This window comes from Limulus polyphemus, unplaced genomic scaffold (assembly GCF_000517525.1).
Source record: "Limulus polyphemus unplaced genomic scaffold, Limulus_polyphemus-2.1.2 Scaffold1625, whole genome shotgun sequence".
Classification (NCBI taxonomy): Eukaryota; Metazoa; Arthropoda; class Merostomata; order Xiphosura; family Limulidae; genus Limulus; species Limulus polyphemus.
In genome coordinates, this window is record NW_013667235.1 from 222,171 (window position 1) to 242,408 (window position 20,238).

Consider the following 20,238-nt stretch of genomic DNA (forward strand, 5'->3'; position numbering starts at 1 on the left):
TGTTTCTAAATATAAACTTAATCTAAATAACGTTCATATTAAAATAAATACATAACAATAACTTCGTTTCACACAGAACATATGAAGTTTCAGCACATAAAGGTACTTAATTTATAGTTTTTTATGATTTTTTTCTTATAAATGTTTCTCACCCAATATAAAAAAAATAGATCTAAGAGTATGAAAGACAGAACTCACCAATGACTGTATTATTATACAATATTATATAAAAAATTGAAATACTCCTTAAAATGTCTGGAACGATATTGACGTAAATATTAATACAACGATATATGGAGCCATGTAACAGAAAACAACCTAATGCAAAACGAATTATTTGATTCTTAGGAAACAGAGGGAATCCCCAATAGCCGTGGCACTTGAAATTTATTTAGGCAGGATTAGAGTAAATTAATCTATGAGATCCTTATTTTCTATTTATTAGCTTTATTTTTGTGCGCCAGCAATACCAAGCATGGGATGCGCGTATACCTGATTCAATTTTATTACTCATCAGGATCTGTACAAGCCTACCTTCAAATTGAAATTCTTTAGGCACAAGTAGAGTAAATTAATCTATGAGACCTTAGGCTTGGTCGAATACATCAGTATAAAAGGTTTGACTTCCTGAGTGCAAAAGTGTAATTAGATCTCAAATCGGTCAAGAGGTAACGGAGCTATGAGCTAAAAGTTTGTACTTGAAAAAACAAAATAAAAATACGTCAGAGCTGTTCTATGAGCCGTTATGCCGCGGCTGAAAATAGGAGGAGAAAATACATAGTTCCAGAAAAAGAATAATATTTATATCGTGTTTGATAAACGTCAAAACATACGCGTAATTGAATCTGTCTCAAGTACATAGACTGTTTGCTTTATAGTTTTTGCTGAAAGCTACACAAGGGCTATCGCGCATAGCCTTTCCTTATTTTGAGCTGCTAATTTTCAACAAATACCGTATTTAGTGGATTTACTGGTAAAATTTATTTTAACTGTTGAATTGATATGGGGCTTTATCGGAAAACTTTTGATATTTTATGCTTGTATCTAACATGCTTGTTGATAACATAGCTTGATTTTCATTCATAATGATCCATTTTACGGTTCGGTTTATTATAGAACTCAAGACTTGCGTTTGTGAGTAATCTTATAGTTGAAGTTACTCCTCGATAGGTGAATCGTTCCTGACTCTAACACGTGGTGGAAGTACATCGGTTTGATTTTGACAAGAATTACATTTTAGTTGTTATCCCCTGTGTGTGGTGGGTGTGGGGGGGTAGAGGGATATGGGAAGCGAGCTACAGGAGGTGATTTATTTGTTGAGGGTGTAATAAGCTCATTAAACGAGATCTTTGGACAGTTTGTTTAAACGTTAGTACCATAATTCGGGCTGTGATTAGCGTGATATAAGCGAATCCATTCCCTATTAAAAATTGGGATCCGGTAGAAAAACGTAGAACTGCACATTTTCAGGCGTGCTGTGGGACCACTTTTTGTGACATACAACCTGCACACATAGGAACACAAGTAAAAATATTTATTATATATACATATATATGTGACCAAACATATGTAAAAGAAACTTTTGGAAAATAATACAGCTGCTGTTGAATGTAGATATATAATAGCAATAACACGTTCATTCCTGATTCTGTATCATCGCAGTAGTTTACCGTTGTATTTTAAACATTTTCTGACATTAAGTACTCTTAAGTATGAAAACTGGAAGCCATTTTGGGTTGAAGAACTTCATAAATTTGAAAGTATGCACTGAAACAGATTAAGTAATTCACAATGCAAAATTTCACATATTTTGGAACTATCTTCAAATATCTATAAAAAAATGCTTGTTTTTGACATGAATGAAACACTTCTTATATCCGGGACTTTGTGATGTAGTTTCTGGTAGTGGTTGTGCGGTAGTTGAAAAAATCCAGATTTTATTCTTCCATAACTAGAATAGAATATATCTATATTCAAGTACGTTTCAAAATTTTTTTAGTGCAAGTGTAGTATATTAAGCTAATGTCCTTACAAACAACAATGTCCTTACTACAGTATCATTCAAGAGTGCTTGTGCTCCTCTGGCCACGGATCAATATTGTCTTTATTCTAGTGTGTGTGCTTGTGTGTGCAATACTCAAGTGAAGGGAGAGTGCAGAAAATTCTGCAGCTTGGTATGAGGTTAGAGTTAATGCCACATTGAATGTGTAAAGAGAACTATCACTGTTCTAGATAATTTAGAATTGTGGGATACTGCACTACGATCCTGGTTTGATTAAAAGTGCGATGTTAACATAATCCTTTCTGTATTTATCCTATGAATACTTACTTCATTAGAGTTTCCTAAGTCAGGTAGCCAAGAGTGTTACTGAGAGATTGGTCTGTGTATCTTTTCAAATACATGTAACAAAGTTTGTATCAGATATACAGCAATGGAAATAAATATAAAACCACACAAGTTGTACAATGCACGTGTATTTTGTGTGTGAGCCCTTCGCATGCACAAAAAAATTATGCCTTGTTTTCATGCTGACATAAAGTTTGTCAATGTAAGATTGTGGAATGTTGTTCCACATACCGTTATTATTAGCAAAACTTTAGCCACGTCCTTTAGTCGCCTATTGACCTTCTCAGTTTTAAGTAAACCAATGCAGCCTTATTCTTTTCAAAACTTAGTGCAGGACTAACCATGGTTATGAATGTTTCATCGGCCTCTTCACCAGAAATATATTGTTTCACCTTATTTTCTGCTTTTGGAATCATTGTCTTGCTTGACATTCAGTTCTTACTCGATGAATAGTGTTCCTAGAAGAATAACATGCTGAATCAGAATCTGAATGTGTTAACAGTTAGGACACTGTCAGTTTAGTGTAGATCACCGACATTACTGACTGAGATGCAGCTCTAAACTTGTACTAATCCCTCACCATGTTTCACTGTAGAAGTGGTACATCAACAATTTTTCTCTGTGGTGTCGAACAAACTGTGATTGAATTGTTGTCTAGAAGCTGAAACTTGGATTTCTCTGAGAAGAGCCCACGTCTCCATCTTTGCCCATTCTACTACTTGTAATACCTGATTCAACCTTCTACTTAGGTTACCTCTTCTCAATAGTTCTTTTCTAGCAGTAACTATACATTGAGGTCATTTCGTGCTAATGAATATCTAACTGTTCTTGACGTAACATTCAAGCCCATATTTAAAGCAAGATCGTTTTAAAGATCTGTATTCTATCTTCGTCTATCTCGAAAAGAACATATCCTGAGATACGTAACATCACTTTTGCATAATTTTAGTTTTCTACCTCGACCACTTCTAACAGTGCCATTTTCACATACCCTGTTCAGGGTTTTGCAGATAGCTTCTACTGAAAAATGGAATCTTGCCACAATTTTTCGCATGAATTATCCTTTTCTAGCCAAAACTTTGATTTACACAAGGTTGTCGTGTAGTATATCTGTCTGGGAGCCATGGCTGAAAACGCATTACAATATAATTTTATGCACTTGTATATGCCATATATTGATGTGATACTTTCTGATTGGTTGGATAACAAGCAATCATAATGTAAACTACCAACATGTGATGATTGTCCACTGGTTTTCGTAGTATTTATCTTTTATAAATTTTTTCTCTTCGTTTCTATAATTATTTCCATTGATGCAAATATATCATTTCTTTGTTACACACGATTATTTGAATCTTTCCTTTGATGTCTGTTTAATGTATTCTTTTGTTAGCATTTCTTTCAAACATTTTCTTTTGTGGTATGCAATACCTACCTGTTGGCCAGTGTATTTCGGAATACCACAGTTGAAAAGTGACTGGGGATATTCATAATCAGAATGTCATTCATATGGGTTCTGGCTTGTGCTTATGGGTTTCTTAGGTTGACTAGTGTTGTCCAATTCAACTTGCAAACAGCCAGCTCCTAGGTCAAGGGAACAAAACCAATGGGTTTCTTTCAAGATGTCTAGACTTGGGATAAACCTTTATTTACTAATCAGACAACGAATAATCACATAGCATTGTTACATGTATGAGAAATTGTTTTAATAATCAATATACTGACTGATTTGTAATAAGCCATAAGTGTATCTAAAATATGTGATAATATAACAAAATGGGTTCGTGAAGATGAAATAGTTGAAACTGAGTTTTATCGAGGCAATAGGCTGTTATATAAGAAAGCATTATAACAATTCAGTAAGATTTATTTTTCCACAGCAACAATCGACTTGAAAATCTACCAGAGGATATTTTTATCGGAATGAATAACATCAGAAAAATAAATCTAGCAAACAACAAAATAAAAACACTACAAAAGAAGGCATTTTCTGAAATACTGGAAAAACTAGTGGAATTAGACGTAACAGGTAAACAGTTTTTGTCACTGTTTTATAAAACAAATATGTGTTTTTTATAATGTTTTTAAATAGTCCTTCAACCACGTAAAGATTATTTCAAAAGTTGAAGAACTTATTCTATGAATATCGTGTTTAGCATCTAAAAATACAGTGGTCTCACTGGTGTGGTAGTTGTTGGAAGTAATAAATTTTATTCTTACATAATTAGAAACAATATATATATATATCTTAAGTAAGACATATATAGACACATTTCTAAACATTTTTAAGGTTTTCTGCAAAAAAAAGTTAATCGAGGTCCTTGTAAATAGGCTGTGAATGACCCTAAACTTGTACATATTCTCTATCTTACAATAACGGATACATATCATAAAGGCCATTCTATAAAAGCTTGCACTTGCTTGACCCCTGTTTCTCTGTCATTATTCTCCTGGAAAGTGGGATGCACTGAAATCGAGGAGTGGTATAGATACATATTCAAAATAGTTTGAACTGGAGGTTTATTTTCCCTAAGTATATAATAGGAAAGTTAATTAAGCTAGGTAGTTTAGGATTGTAAGATATTGCACCAGGATCTTTGTTTCTGACTTAAGAGTGCTGTATATCATTATTTTTGCGCCTGTCTCTGATTTGTGCAGAAGTGTTTGCAAGTCTACTCCGACACCACTAAGAGTGTTAATGCTGAACATAGAAACCGACAATTTTGGAAATAGTTTGCGTCACTGTGTTATTAAAAAAAAAGTATCACCCGTTTTTATTTACGTGTGTGCTTGGGCCTCCTTTATTTGCCACCCAAGTTCAATATATTTACTGCTTAACTTTCCACAAAATTTACTATGTACTTAAAATACTTGAAACTTACCTTTTGGAAATCAACGTATCTGGATATTACGCTGGTCCATTAATAATATATTTTTCGCGATGGTTGTTATTATTGTTTTTTCAGCTACACAATGGGCTATCTGCACTCAGTTCACCTCGGATTTTAACTTGTAAGTCTGTAAACTTATCGCCGAGGGCTATTCCATGGTGGTAAAGTGGTATTTTGAATATAAAGGGAAAGACTAGAAGTGCGTGAACTTAAAACCTTTTAACTATGAAACATGAGCCAGGACTAGGTGACAGATATTTATTTTTGGATGTTTATTGTTTACGAAAAATTCAACCAAAAAGATTAAAGATAATAGAATTTCCTAGAAATTCATTCATATAATGTCTCATTCTAATTAAACGATTCGTGGTACCAAAGAGGTGGGTTCCACGAAAATTAATTAATCTGTAATTTCAACTTATAATGTCTCTTATTGAGAATGTATTAGATAAGATTCAACTAATTGCTTAGTCTTACCTTTATACGATCTGTACTTTCAGTTACCAAATGGATGTGACAGAAGTTCATCACATTTCTATTCTGGTTGGTCGTTATTAACTTTGAAATATATACAGAGCTAACACTAAATGCAAACTACAACTTTTTATGTTTTTTTTTCGGTTGCGCAGTGACAAAAAAGGAAAAGGTTGGCTGCAGTGAGTGGATTGACAGAATATGACGATTATCGTGTTAATATATATTTGTGTGGTTGCTATTTATACAGCATTGAACAAGTGTGATTATGAAAATATTTTATGACGTCTACTTCCATACACATTTGATTAAATACAAGGCAAATCAAACAACTACAAAATGGTAATGACAACAATAGAGACAGTTACAGTAGATGAGTACTTATTACATCTATATGACGTACTTTTATTTTATGATGTGGCGAGAATGACGAACGGAACTACAAATTGGGATTGGTTGGTTTTCCACTTATTTTAGTTTACATTAAACTTTGAATACTACACACAGTTATATAGAACAACATTCACCTACTCAGAAGCTATATAAACAAACTGACAGAATGATCAGATTCGGGAACAAAGTTTTAGTTATTGTTAACAATAAAAATGACAACCAGAAGAATACAATATTAGACCACAAATGAAGTTTATCACTGTATGAGAAAGACAAAGATAACATGATTATCATATTTGTGAAAGACCTTAAATAATTGAACATTCACTTAAATGTCTAAGCAGAATGTTGAAAGTTATTGTGTCTTGTAATAGCTGTCATTGTTATGCCTTTATTTTTTATTTCTGTGAATATTTGCTCATTTCTGGGTTTTAATTTTGTTCATTTTGACATTTGTTTCTATTGTATAACAGAAACAAGTCACGCAGCGATGTGACTCTATTAGTTATTTTTGTTGGTTTGAAAGTAGTTTATTGCGACAGTCTTTCTCACTAATATCACAAAATAAAACTTCTACTCGTCAATGTAGCAAATGCTCATTCATTATATACGTTTGGTTTCTTCCCACAATCATATGCTATTACGTGCCATCTATAAGTACAGAAGACGCCAGTTTCTGTGTTTTTTACAAACTATATTCAAACGATATATATATATATAAGTAAATACAAAACTTTTCAAAATGGAAGCAAATATAGGGATGGCTAATATCAATCCTTCAAAAACAATGCAGACAATATAGTAGGGATGAGATTTGCATCATTCCTGTACAGTAACACAGGCACATAGTGTAGTAGAATGTTAACAGACAAAAATGGGATAAATTAAATTTAATTGTGATTGAATAATTATATCTTGATACATATTAATTATTTCCTGTCGTTGTTTTTAACGTAGTGTTTCAATAGATATAGGAGCCCCCCAGTGGCACAGCGGTATGTCTGCGGACTTACAACGCTAGAAACCGGGTTTCGATACCCATGGTAGGCAGAGCACAGATAGCCCTTGTGTAGCTTTGTGCATAATTAAAAACAAACAAACAATTCTTTCACTGTAATATCATTTATGGTATCTTCTATAAACTGTATATCATGCATAGTTTACTGTATAGTTTTTCATTTACTTGCATCTCTCAATTTTCATTAGAATCTCACATCCAGTTAAGTCACTCGCAATTATTCGTTAATCAGTGATTTGTCAAAACCTAACACGAATTAAATTTCATATAAAACAGAAGACATTAAACCTTATAGTTAGTAAGATGTTTAGGATTTTAGATACATAAAAAGCATATGTTAATAACTATCGTTTTATTTTCTCTTTAGGTAATCAAATACGTTGTTGTAAACCTTTAGAGTGGATGTTGTCACTGAAGGAGAAAGGAACCTCGTTAAAAGGCCGCTGTCACTCTCCCTCTAACTTGAGAAACAAGAACATCGCTCAGCTTACGGCACAGGAAATTTGTTGTTGCTGATTTTTTTAGATGCTGGAAATAATTAAATATGCTGATATACCTTTTCGACATTATAAAAATACTGTTTTTGTTTTTTCTGAGGCTAATAAATTTCGCTTAATAGAGAAGACATTTTATAAGTTATTAAACCAATCGATCTCTTTTTTTATTTTACAAGATGCACAATCAGTTAAAATGGGAGTGTTTTTTATTTGTTTTAGTCTTATAAATATAAGTGAATTTACATAATTAAGGAAATAAAGACAATCGTACGTTTTACAAATATTTGTGAAACGTACAATTGCCTTTGTTTTCCTCAATTCTGTAATTAAGGAGTTTCACCAAGTACCGACGGTTTAATTATTAATTATACACACTAGCGGATTGAGGGGGATGCGGGTGGTGAGCCCCTATCCCCTTTCATAAATTTGCGCCCCTACGCACTAAATGCGTTCCTTTTAACAATAAATAATTTAAATAAAACATTATATCTGCTGCCTCTCCTAGTTACAAGCCAATAACTTATAATTAAAATTTTATTTATAATTTTAAATCTAATGTATCATCTGGCTGCATCAATACAAATGATGTATACTGAAATTATTTGGCACCCATCCAGATGATCGCACCCCCATTTCCAAAATCCTAGATCCGCTACTGATTAAACAAATTAATCTATTATGAAGCAGTGGAAGAAATCACATAAGAACATGTTTTAGAATTAGATGATCTGCCAATGTACGAATTAACGCTAACATTTACGACGTTTCTATTATAATGTTTTCACTGATGGCAAAAACAGTACATTCCATGTTTTTTTCTTACATCTAACGCAGTTTTTAGTTTAAAATTTTAATTCATACTCCAAATCGAGGAAGCGAAATTATTGTGTAATTGGAAATTTTAATATTCTTTTCAAATTAATGCCTAAGGAACATTGTCGAAAGTTCAAAAATACACGCGATGCTATCTAAAGACGGCAGCACATCATGTACTAAAAACAAAAATCTAAATAATAAATTTCCTTAACATAATAGAATAAATCAATCCCGACTTTCACCATAATACAAGAAGTAGAAATTTTTTGAGTTGAAAACTTGCAGAACGCTGAAGCTAAACAGATCTTTATATTTTGCATCTTATTGTTTTAATGAAGTTTCAAGGTACAGTTTAGATGCTGTTTGCCTCATGTGCGAAAGGAATCAAACAACTGCTTAAGCGAAAGTTTCCATTTAAAAACTTGTCAGTAGCCGCCCAAGTTTTGGTGTGTTTCGATAAAATTTTACTTTTATGATACAATTTCAAGCAAAGTAACTGGAGATTATCAAATTTAATGATATTTATCAGCAAGTATTACACACAAACTTTTTCAATTTTATGAAAATGTGGCCAATATAAATTAATGTAAAATTGCCATTATTGAACAAACAATCAATGAATCGTCAGAAGAAGAAATGGTAGGGCATTTAGTAGGAACCCTCTCCGTCATTAAGTTTTTTTTTTCAGAATATGCATTATTTTATAGGAGTCGATCCATAATTGAGTAACATCACAAGTTATGAATGGTTTTTGTGAGTAGAGTTGGATAATATTTTTTCATAACCAAGATAATTGTCATGACGTTGTTGTAGCACATGTCGTATGGAACATTCACTATTCCCAAAATTTATGTGAAACCTGTAACGAACTGCTGAGACAACGAGCTCAAATCTCTAAGTGTTTGATTTTGTCGAGATGGAAACGTGGTCGAAGTCAAAGCTAACTGCAAAGGCAAAGTAACAAAATGTTCGAAGTGTTATAAACGTAGCAGGTGTAATGCGATCATACCAGTTGCTCAAAAAGTTAGCTGTAATGGAAGTCAGAAAAGTTTCAGCGGAGAAGGACGTCCAAAGAGAAGGAAGACTGGTGTGGCACGAATCTCGATGCGACTGAAGAGAATAATTCAAGGTAAAGTAAGGAACGGAGAACATGAAGCTTTATTTTTCTAAGCGAAATGCAAGACTATTATAAGGATGAGAGGAGTAATAAAACAATGGCGAAATTGTTTGTTTCTTGTGAATTTTGCGCAAAGCTACACGAGGGCTATTTGTGCTAGCCGTCTCTAATTTAGTAGTGTAAGACTAGAGGGAAGGCTGCTAGTCATCACCACCCACCGCCAACTCTTGGGCTACTCTTTTACAAACAAATAAAGGGATTGACCGTCGTATTATAATAACGCCCCCACGGCCATACACATATAATAACGCCATACACAGCATATACCTCACTCTTAGGCTTCCAGATTTCTGTATCTGAAGAGATAACCCCACCCCATTTTATAGGAAGCGCAACATTGGCATCCGCCATTTTGGACCTCAAACCATACATTGTTTTGTGATAATGATAGCGATAAAGTTGAGTGAGTGCGCTCTGAATCTTTAACACTATACCAAAATGGCTTATGAAAGTAAGTTTAAATAGCTTTATATACATAATTCATATTATTCCATTGGTGGCTTGGACGACTATTCATGTGGGTGACTCGTCTGATCATGATATGAAGTTAAAAGATGATCACTATCCAGAAACTGACAGCTATGTTGTTGATTTCACCAATAGATTAACCAACGAAAGCATGAAATGCTATAAATACTTTGATGGTTATAAGTTATTCTTATCAGGATGGGTGTAAGACAAGAAAGTAAAAGAAACTGTGGCTCGTGTCTTTTTAACTGCTAATGTGAGTTTTATCATTATTAATTTTTTGTATCTCCTATTTTTTATTTCCGATAGTCGCTACTATGAGTATAAAACTGGTATCGAGTAATAGTAGTATTCATTTATTGTGATATTACCAGTACACCATAAATCGTTTGATCTGGAAATGTTTATTAGGGTAGGAAGAACAGGCACCAGAATCCCATATACTGGAGGTAGTGAAGAAATTTGCACAACTCCAGCAGGATTATTATATACCTAAACCTAAGAAGCCCTTTCCAGAGTTAAATATCAGACAGGTACTGAAGAAATCCTTGGAAGGATCTTCAACAGCGTCTTCCTTGACACACTCTGAGGGGTCTACTCCACCATCCAGCAGATCACTGCTGCATCGAATGTGAACATTACAGCATCTACTTCAACCCGAATGCCCCATCTCCCATCACAAGGCTCCCATCAGCAACAACACATAGAGCATCTGACAATGGTACCAATATCAGCTAAAGATCAATTCGTGCTTCTATACACAGTGGTGTCTGACTGACCATAGCCTAGTCTGAAGACAATACCTGTTCCATTGTAATCGCATAAATTACTCGTTAATGCCTCTAGAAATGATATCAAACCCTTATAAAATATCAATACTTTCAATAACAGATCTTGACCATCGAAAAAATTAACCACTTCTAGGTTGGGCCATATTCCAAATATACCAACTTTTGTCCAAATACATTTCCCCCCTTTCGAGAAATCGTGCTAACAAGCATGCAAGCAAACACAAATACACATACGCACAAGGGTGAAAACATAACCTCCGCCCACTTTCGGCGGCGGAAATAATAATAGAATACATTTGCTATTGTAGATGGCTACAAACACTAGCAGCGAAATTATTGCCACATCATAGAGACATCTGTGTGTTGATTCACCCACTATATTCAGTATCACAGAAAATCAAATAAAACCAAAAACCAGTGGCATGAGGCTTTAGCTTACTAAAATGCTCAATATGCTTGTATGCACCGATAATTTCTGAAGCTCTTAGTTTATATAGACTTACCTGTCTGAGAATAAGATAAAGACCAATCCACCCAAAGCTAAGTTGATTTCATGCCACAGGTGCATATCAAAACGATAAATAGCCTCTACACTCAAACTTTTGTCCCTTATTCGCTTTCACGTAGCGTTTCTTTTACTATATGGTGACCTTACCCACTTGATACGCAAGTTTACGTGTGTTAAATAAAGCAGACCTCACACACAATACATATTCCTTCTACACTGTGGCATATCTGCATTATAGAGCAGATCATAAGTCACTTCCACGGGAGCTATATTTCTCAGCCAAATATTAGAATTATTAATTAACAACAAGTTAATGTCTTCTCCAATACATGATGTGCCATCATGACGCCCATTTGGTAATCTGTATTACCTGTTCTGTGAAGTCATCAGGCTGAGGTGTGATATGGTGAAGTAAGCATCTTCACTGCAGCAAACACCTTGCACAACTCAGCAAATAACTGGCTGTTTAAGTTAACCCCTGGCCCACGTAGATTTGTCCGTGTGCTATAAATTGTGCTATCATTGTTCAGCCAATCCATCAGCCATGGACTATTTCAATGTATTAACCAATAGGCAAACTTTAACCCAATTGTTGAAGTAATCAGTAACGAACAACAGGTACCAATTATCTTAATCGGCATCTGGGAGAGGTCCGGCTACATTCAGGACTATTTTTGGAATGGAGAACTGTCTATTCTATGTTGGAATTTGCTCTGTTATAGCCACTTTTATTTCTCATTGCAACATCATTAAATCAAACATACTGTTGGTACAAACGTGCTTTGTAGTCACTATGAGAAAAACCTATACACTGGATAGCTGAAGTGAATAAAAAGTGTCATTGGCCACTATTCAGTTCTCCACATTTTATAGTCTCACAATAGCAGGCATATCTCCTATTGAACATCACTCAATGTCCCATTGCAAATGCATCCAAAATATATTTGGATGTTGGCGCAACTGTGGGTAACATTCTAATACTCTTCAGTTATTCCATCATGGAAAATTCAGAGTATTCATTGCCTTAGAGCTCTGGGGACCATTACAGACATCCCAGGTTTGAGAATTACTGTTTTGTAGCATACATAACAGCTATATAGCACACCATCCTCAACTTGTAACTACTCAAAAAATATCACAGTCATATGCATCCACACTACATTCTTCTGTTGGTAACAGTCGTACTTTGCTTTGATGCATGAAAAGTAGTGTTCAAGCTTTACAGAGATAAGTATTTTTAATTAAACGATTTTGGAGTCTCTCCACGTTGTTACAGTCCATGTTACTACATCTGGTTATTCTCTATCTGATGACTGTGCCTCTTGACAATAGTCCTGCAGCATAGTTTACATTGCAAAAAGCTCTATCATAAGACTGTCCTGTCTAAAACACATCACTCCTCCCCACAGGCTTTCCACAATCCATCTACTGTACACGTATGATTCTCTTCCATCACCCATTTGAACAGTCTAATAAAAAAAAATTCCACAGCACTGCATCTGGCAGTTTGGCCAGTATTACTTGTATGGAATAGTATGTATGATAGTTCCATTTTCCAGCTGCTTGAGGTATGAAATGGTTGAACAGGGAGGTATGTTTGAAATCGTTATTTTGATGAACCCATACCTTGTTGTACCAATTTCCAGGTAGAAATCCTTCCTGATTTTGTTTCATACTGTGCCTGGGGCACATGATTAACTCTTGTCACTGACTTTTATGTTCATGGATCCCAATCTGTTACAAGATGCCACAGTTTGCTTACAATGGCTGGGGTATAATGTGTTGTAAGTTTCTTTCTGGATGGTCCTGGTGCCCAAGTTTATTCATATTCCTTTATTTCCCTGAGTTTAAGAGATATCCCTCTCTTGGAAATTTTAAATTTCTAATCTCACCTCATCTTTATAATCTGAGTTTATGCATATTTTATCTCAGAAAGGGCTGTTACCTATCCTTTCCAAACGTTATCAACTGTTGTGACAAACATACCTACAAAACTTCAAACATTGTCAAAATGTAAGTTTTATTCATTCCATTCAACCACGTCTTTATATTGGCCGTGTTTGTCATGTGACGTCCTGATTTACACAATCAAAATCATTTTAATATAATGTACTCAGCCTTCTGTAGGTCTGTCTCCTTGATCTCCTAAAGCATCATTTATGTAATCCATTTTCCGGTGGAAGAATCACATACTTGAATGGCATTGCTGCTGCAGTGACTTTCACTTACAAATATTGTTCAAGATCAGACATTCAATGAAAGGATGAGCTTTCATCATATGGTGGAATAATCCATCTACATTTCCATTTTTTGAGTCCAGTCAATGACGTACAACAAAGTCACACCTTTGCAATACTGTGATCCATTGTAAAATCATTCATCCTGAATTTAAGCGATACATACACTGAGTGGTCACAAGTAAATAGACACCTAATTTTTCGTCATTTAACTGATTTGTGCTAACTAATTTGCGTTCACAGAGCACTATATAAATGAAAATGGTCTGCACACTAATTATCTTGTGCTACAACATGCCTAGAACTCAAGGTTTTCTCGAATTGTCAGATTTTGTTCGAGGAAGGATAGTTCGTCAAGCAGATGGTGGAATAAGTCAGCGGAAAATTTCGTAGAATTTGGGAATCCCGCTTTCGACAGTCAACAGAATCATCGTGCAGTTCAGGAAACACGGCAAGGAAACAACTGAGCAGCGTCCGGGTCGTCCTGGTCGGAGAGGACAAAAAGGGCTGTCAAGAGGAGCATGGAAATGGATCCCAGATTTACGACTGCAGAATTGGCCAAAACTGGTGGGATGAGCTCGAAATCTGTTCAACGGATTCTCCACAGATTGGGTTATCGTTGCAGAGCAGCTAGACGGAAGCCCTTATTAAGACCTGCCAACAAGTGATATGATGACCAAGACTCTGGACTTTTGGAAGACCATATTGTTCTCAGACGAATCAAGATTCACTCACTTTTCGGACAGGAATATTTAGCAGGAATTGGGCAATCTTGTCTTGAGTATGGTAAAACCAAAGTTTATTCTAAAGCACACAATAGTGACCGAAATTCATGGTCACAGTATTCATTTCGCCTGAAATGCATTTTGACAGTGCAGACAAGGCTGTGTCAATCGTAAATAAGTTGGACACGAATCTTTAATAATACATAGCCACAGAAACTGAGGATCTCTGGTAGTGAATTGCAACCAATCTCTGACTTCCACAATTCTCTCAGTGCCCATCGAGATTCCACCCGTATCTATAATGTGAACAAAAAATTCTACCTGTGGATATGTAAGTGAACATTCCCTTGATTTTAATTTCAAGTTTGTTTTCCTTATACACTGAAAACACATGCCCAGTTTTTAAAAGAAGAATGAAACGAGTAGACAAATAACAACATATTTTTGATATAGGTTAATCATCTCTCCCATTGGAGTCTTCTCATTGTAAACTCCACCAGCCGTTTAACAAGTGGCATATGAGATATACATGCCAATTTTCACAATGGAATTTGTACAGGTTATTTAAAGTAGTGAAATCAGTTTTAGACCTGTTCTCATAATTCAACTCAACTTGTTAGTATTCAGAAGCCACATCTCACATATTCAACCAACGGGTAACTTCCTATGTATCCAGACCTTCATTCATTGGTAAACACTCATTCTTCTTGGCAGTCACCACTGAAGACAACCAATCACTCTCTGAAAGATGAACATCTACTGTACCTCAGCACCGGCTGTATTTCTAATACTCCAGAGAAGCTTGCATGGTAGATTTTGGTAGAATTTGGATTATTTCCATCTACGTGGTAGTGAGTTACTGGTTTCTAATTCAAATGGCCACCTGGTGTGACAGACACATTGAATGGTGGCTTCACTGGGATTGTATGATACACTGTAGGGTTTACCACTGTTATGGCAGCTCCTATATCAACCTCTCTTTCATACATCTTTATTACTCATACCAAGCTCCACCAACCCTGTACAATCTAATTATTGTGTCGGTGTCCAAAACTAAGCTAGGTTTCGCTAGTTTTCGAGAGACAGAGCAATGGAAGCTATCGTCATTGTCCCTTCTACATCTTCTGGGCAGTTATGCAGAACTGTACATCTTGGCTGTCTTTTTTTTAAGGAATAAGTTATAGATAGTTCCATTTGTAGTAGCCTACCAGATCACAACCTAAGTAGATACTTAGGTCCGCCTGTCAAGAGTACCACTTGGAGGGTGTATACATGTTCAAGATATTAGATAGTTAAACAGGCAGTTCAACTATCCGGGTGTTAACAGAGAGTTTTTTTTTCTGTAGTGCTTCTGACTGCTGTGCTAGAAAAAATTGGAAAACAGAAAATTCTGCAGTAAAAACTTCTGGTGTACAGCCCCAAAGTTTCACTCTTATTAACTTACAGTGTGGTATTCTCAGGTAAGGAAAGTAGTTACAATAATGAAAGAAACAGTAAAAAAATGTGTCGGGAGTTAAACTGAATTTCTGATTTGAACGTTTTAAAAAAAAGACTGGACATAAGACAGAGTGAAAAATCAAGCTTTATTCATCTCACACTAATGTTTGCTGTTCAGTGCAGGCAATGAATACACGTGACTGAATGACACTTCTCCAGGTAACAAAACTTCTGCAGAAGTTTGGAGAAATCTCAGAAGATTTGGAGAAAATTTGACTTAGAATGAGAAAACTAACCACTATAACAAACTTTCCGTGGGATAGTTCAGAAATACCAAAGGATATGGATGACCCTGGAAATGTGTAAGTAGCATAAATATTACAATTATTACAATACAACACAGAGCTGCAAAATAAAAAACAACAACTTACATATATAATATCATTTAACCTTCAAAGGATGTCTGCTGATCACTTATGACAACTGTAACAAAGAAATAAGCTCTAAATAACTGTGTAGACTTTCATGTGTAGAATTGTCAACACTTTTGTTTAAGTTCCTTCGTATACAGATCCAGTAAACTAAGTTTATTAAACAGGCGATATTGCAAGACTTGACAGATGGCTATTTTTTTTTTTTAGTGCTACTCACTACCGTAATATAAAATTCCCTCCTGGAAGAGATAGCGTATTCTGATCATAAGGAGACAACACAAAGATCTTTGTCAAGCATAAAGTCATGAAGAAAATGATCAATCCAAAGAAATGTGAGATCAGTTGGTGGGAAAAGAAGTTTGACTAGGAAGAATAGTTAGAGCCGAGTACAAGCCATTCCTACCTATGCATAGTTCCTCATACCATCTTCCAAGTTCGAAAAACTATGAGATTTTTCAACTAAACGAAAACATTTGAGAAAATTTAAGTTTGGAACAAAATGCAGAAGTATAAAATTGATTGTAATTAACCCTGGAGTTGTCTTTTATATATTGGACACAGAGGGATATCTGAATAGGTAGAAAACAGCCCCTCACTAAATTTTCGTCAAGAAAAAGAAAACTGTCACCAAGTGTTTTAATTGAATCATTTGCCTATCACCTGTCACTTGTGAATTACATATATTTTTCTAATTTATTCTATAGAGCAAAAAGACCTTTAAAAACTCCTACAGCAGTAGCATAATGTTTCGTTAGGCCAGACATGTAACTAGGATGTGCACAACAGCTTTAACATCATATTGAAACTGAAGAAATCAGACTCATCAAACAGCTTTTGACAGTACGGTTTTAGTAGTATTACAAATAACCTAAGGTAGAGATAATGTTAGCAGACAGTATCATCTAAAGGATTTGTTGGGTCATAACTTTAGGGGACCGTTTTACAATATATATATTCACACAGTATGCAATGACTCCTACTTATAAAGATTATATCCACAAATCCAAGCAATAATTATTGGCCGACTTCTCTGCATTTTAATATTATAATTCTATCATTTTTTCTTTGGAAGACGAATCGAGTCAGTATTTCATTTCATTTTGTATTTATAAATACAAAAGGAGAAATTCCATTTTAGAGTCAAGATGCTTAAAATATTACTTTCTAGTCTATTAATTTCGTGCGTACTAAGTATTAAGTAACGATTATTCTTTGGATTTCATCTCTGAAAACAAACACTCACAGTAGTATATAAAACGAAAAGAAATTTAACCGTAATTGTACTTGTTTCATCAACTTTTAATCGGAGACTTGTTCCTAGAAGGACAGGGATGACATCCTGTCTGCTATTTCGAAAGCTTCAGCTTTTCGCATTTTTTCAGTTAACTAAACTACAACTACTTTCCTGCAGAAGCTGCAATAATACGAAAAACAATAGTAATTGTGTTCATCGTTAAAATTAATTTGGAGAGGATGGCATAAAAAACAAAAGAAATTCATCGATTTTTTAAAACGCTATCAGAATTCTTGTGTCATCCCTCTCAAATTTTCACAGTATTTTATGATAATATTTTCGCGTGTTTCTCGTTAGGATAAATTTTGTTGATCTTTTAATTACGTAGGAAATATTCCCTATTGACGTTAAGTATATTTAAAAGATTCAATTTCTATTCATCAAACTAAATATTTGTATGTTAATTCATTTTTGAATTTATTTTCCTTCTTACACGGAAACACACAGGATCATCAGCTATTGCAAGACTCCTGTCATAAGGCTCAAGGCGCATAACCAATTAGAATCCACCATATATAAAAAATATCGTTTTTTTATTTAATTTTCGTTAATTAATTTAGTATAAATTATTATTTTAGAGCAAAAATCCATTAGGGTTTTGAGTGAAATGAAACCGCAAACTAACCAGATCGTGAGCCGTAAACATAGTAGGGGGTCATTTGATGTCCATTTTTGAAAGCCATCTAGTTTTTATTGCCGACAATGGTTATAAGTAACTCTGCGATTCATCCTATGCTTCTTTTGTAAAGAATGTACTTAAAGTTTCAGTAGTAATAGTGTAGCTGAAACTGCCTCATTCAAAGTTGGAGTTTGTTTGGTGGTCGATAAGTGAATCGGAAAAATTGGTTTCGCTCTAAAGTCATAGGCCCTCACTGGTTGACCATAACTTTGTAAGGCGAGATTGGCAATACTCGATATGAAGTAAGATATTATACTAAAGTGATCCGCGATGTAAAGTCAGGTTTTATAACAGAGTGTTCCTCGATGTGAAATCAGGTTTTGTAACAGAGTGTTCCTCGATGTGAAGTCAGGTTTTGTATCAGAGTGGTCCTCGATGTGAAGTCAGGTTTTATAACAGAGTGTTCCTCGATGTGAAATCAAGTTTTGTAACAGAGTGGTCCTCGATGTGAAGTCAGGTGTTATAACAGAGTGTTCCTCGATGTGAAATCAGGTTTTATATCAGAGTGTTCCTCGATGTGAAGTCAGGTTTTATAATAGAGTGTTCCTCGATGTGAAATCAGGTTTTGTATCAGAGTGGTCCTCGATGTGAAGTCAGGTTTTATAACAGAGTGTTCCTCGATGTGAAATCAGGTTTTGTATCAGAGTGGTCCTCGATGTGAAGTCAGGTTTTATAACAGAGTGTTCCTCGATGTGAAATCAAGTTTTGTATCAGAGTGGTCCTCGATGTGAAGTCAGGTGTTATAACAGAGTGTTCCTCGATGTGAAATAGGTTTTATAACAGAGTGTTCCTCGATGTGTAATCAGGTTTTGTATCAGAGTGGTCCTCGATGTGAAGTCAGGTGTTATAACAGAGTGTTCCTCGATGTAAAGTCAGGTTTTATAAGAGAGTGGTCCTCGACGTGAAGTCAGGTTTTATAACAGAGTGTTCCTCGATGTGTAATCAGGTTTTGTATCAGAGTGGTCCTCGATGTGAAGTCAGGTGTTATAACAGAGTGTTCCTCGATGTAAAGTCAGGTTTTATAACAGAGTGTTCCTCGATGTGAAATCAGGTTTTATATCAGAGTGGTCCTCGATGTTAAGTCAGATTTTATTTTAAAGTTGTCTTCTATGTGAAGTTCGGTTCTATTATAAAGTTGTCTTCGATGTGAAGTCACGTTTTGTAGCAGGTTCAGACTAAGAGACATCTGATGTTTGACTCTACGTATCCTTGTTGGAAAACAAAGTAAATAAGTTTTTGTATTACTCTGGAACCACTTAATGTTGGAATAACGTCCTTAAACCAAAAGAAGTTTTATATTTATCCAGTTTGTAGAAAGACTAACGTAACCCTGTTCTTTGGTATATCATATAACCGAACAGGGGGTGGTCTCTTGTTTAACAAATTTATGAACATAATGATTAATAAAATAAAATTAAAATTATTCTGTTGTAATGTATCAAACATATTCCCCGCCCTTTGACAAAAAACAAGGTCAAAACCGTTATTTTTCATAGGCTTAATTAATTTTATCTATTTACCACATTAAAAATAACAATAAAATTCAGGAAATGTAATCTAGGTTCGTGAAGTGATATAATCACAGCCTACTTTTAGAGCTGTAAGTCAAAGTATCAAATAATGGTAATTTAATCTATTTTACATTCAGTAGTAAATTTGATAAAACCATGTTTATTATTCAAATAATTCAAAAAGTTGTTAGCGCGTTTAGAGTTTTAAAACCACAAAACTGCCAACAACATATTTAGAATGACATTTCTTGAAAGCCATATTTTAAATAGTTTTTACATGAAAACGTTACAGATCATCTATTAATTATTTATAACTTAGACGTTTATATTAATGTTATCTTGAAAGTTTAGGAAATACATGATGATCTGATTAGTTAAAATTGAATATATTTCAATACATGTACATTATATTCGTAGAAAATTAACTACAAATTCAATTTATTGCCTGGTTCATACTTTTGTTAGACCAATATTTATATACACCTGGAAAAAAGTTAAGCACCCCCGTGTTTTTTTCAAGTGATTCAGATTCGACGTTCTT

The 20,238-nt window shown here is 34.7% G+C and overlaps 1 protein-coding gene across 1 annotated transcript in view; it reads left to right on the forward strand.

Annotated features, from left to right (window-relative positions):
* LOC111086998 (leucine-rich repeat-containing protein 15-like) overlaps positions 1-7,746 on the forward strand; it is a 10,487-nt gene extending 2,741 nt beyond the window's left edge. Inside the window, exons 3-4 of the mRNA XM_022392040.1 lie at positions 4,228-4,376; positions 7,491-7,746. Coding sequence (XP_022247748.1) covers positions 4,228-4,376; positions 7,491-7,639 — 298 coding nt within the window. The 3' untranslated portion in view covers positions 7,640-7,746. The remainder of the gene's footprint in view (positions 1-4,227; positions 4,377-7,490) is intronic.
* The last annotated feature ends 12,492 nt before the right edge of the window (positions 7,747-20,238 follow it).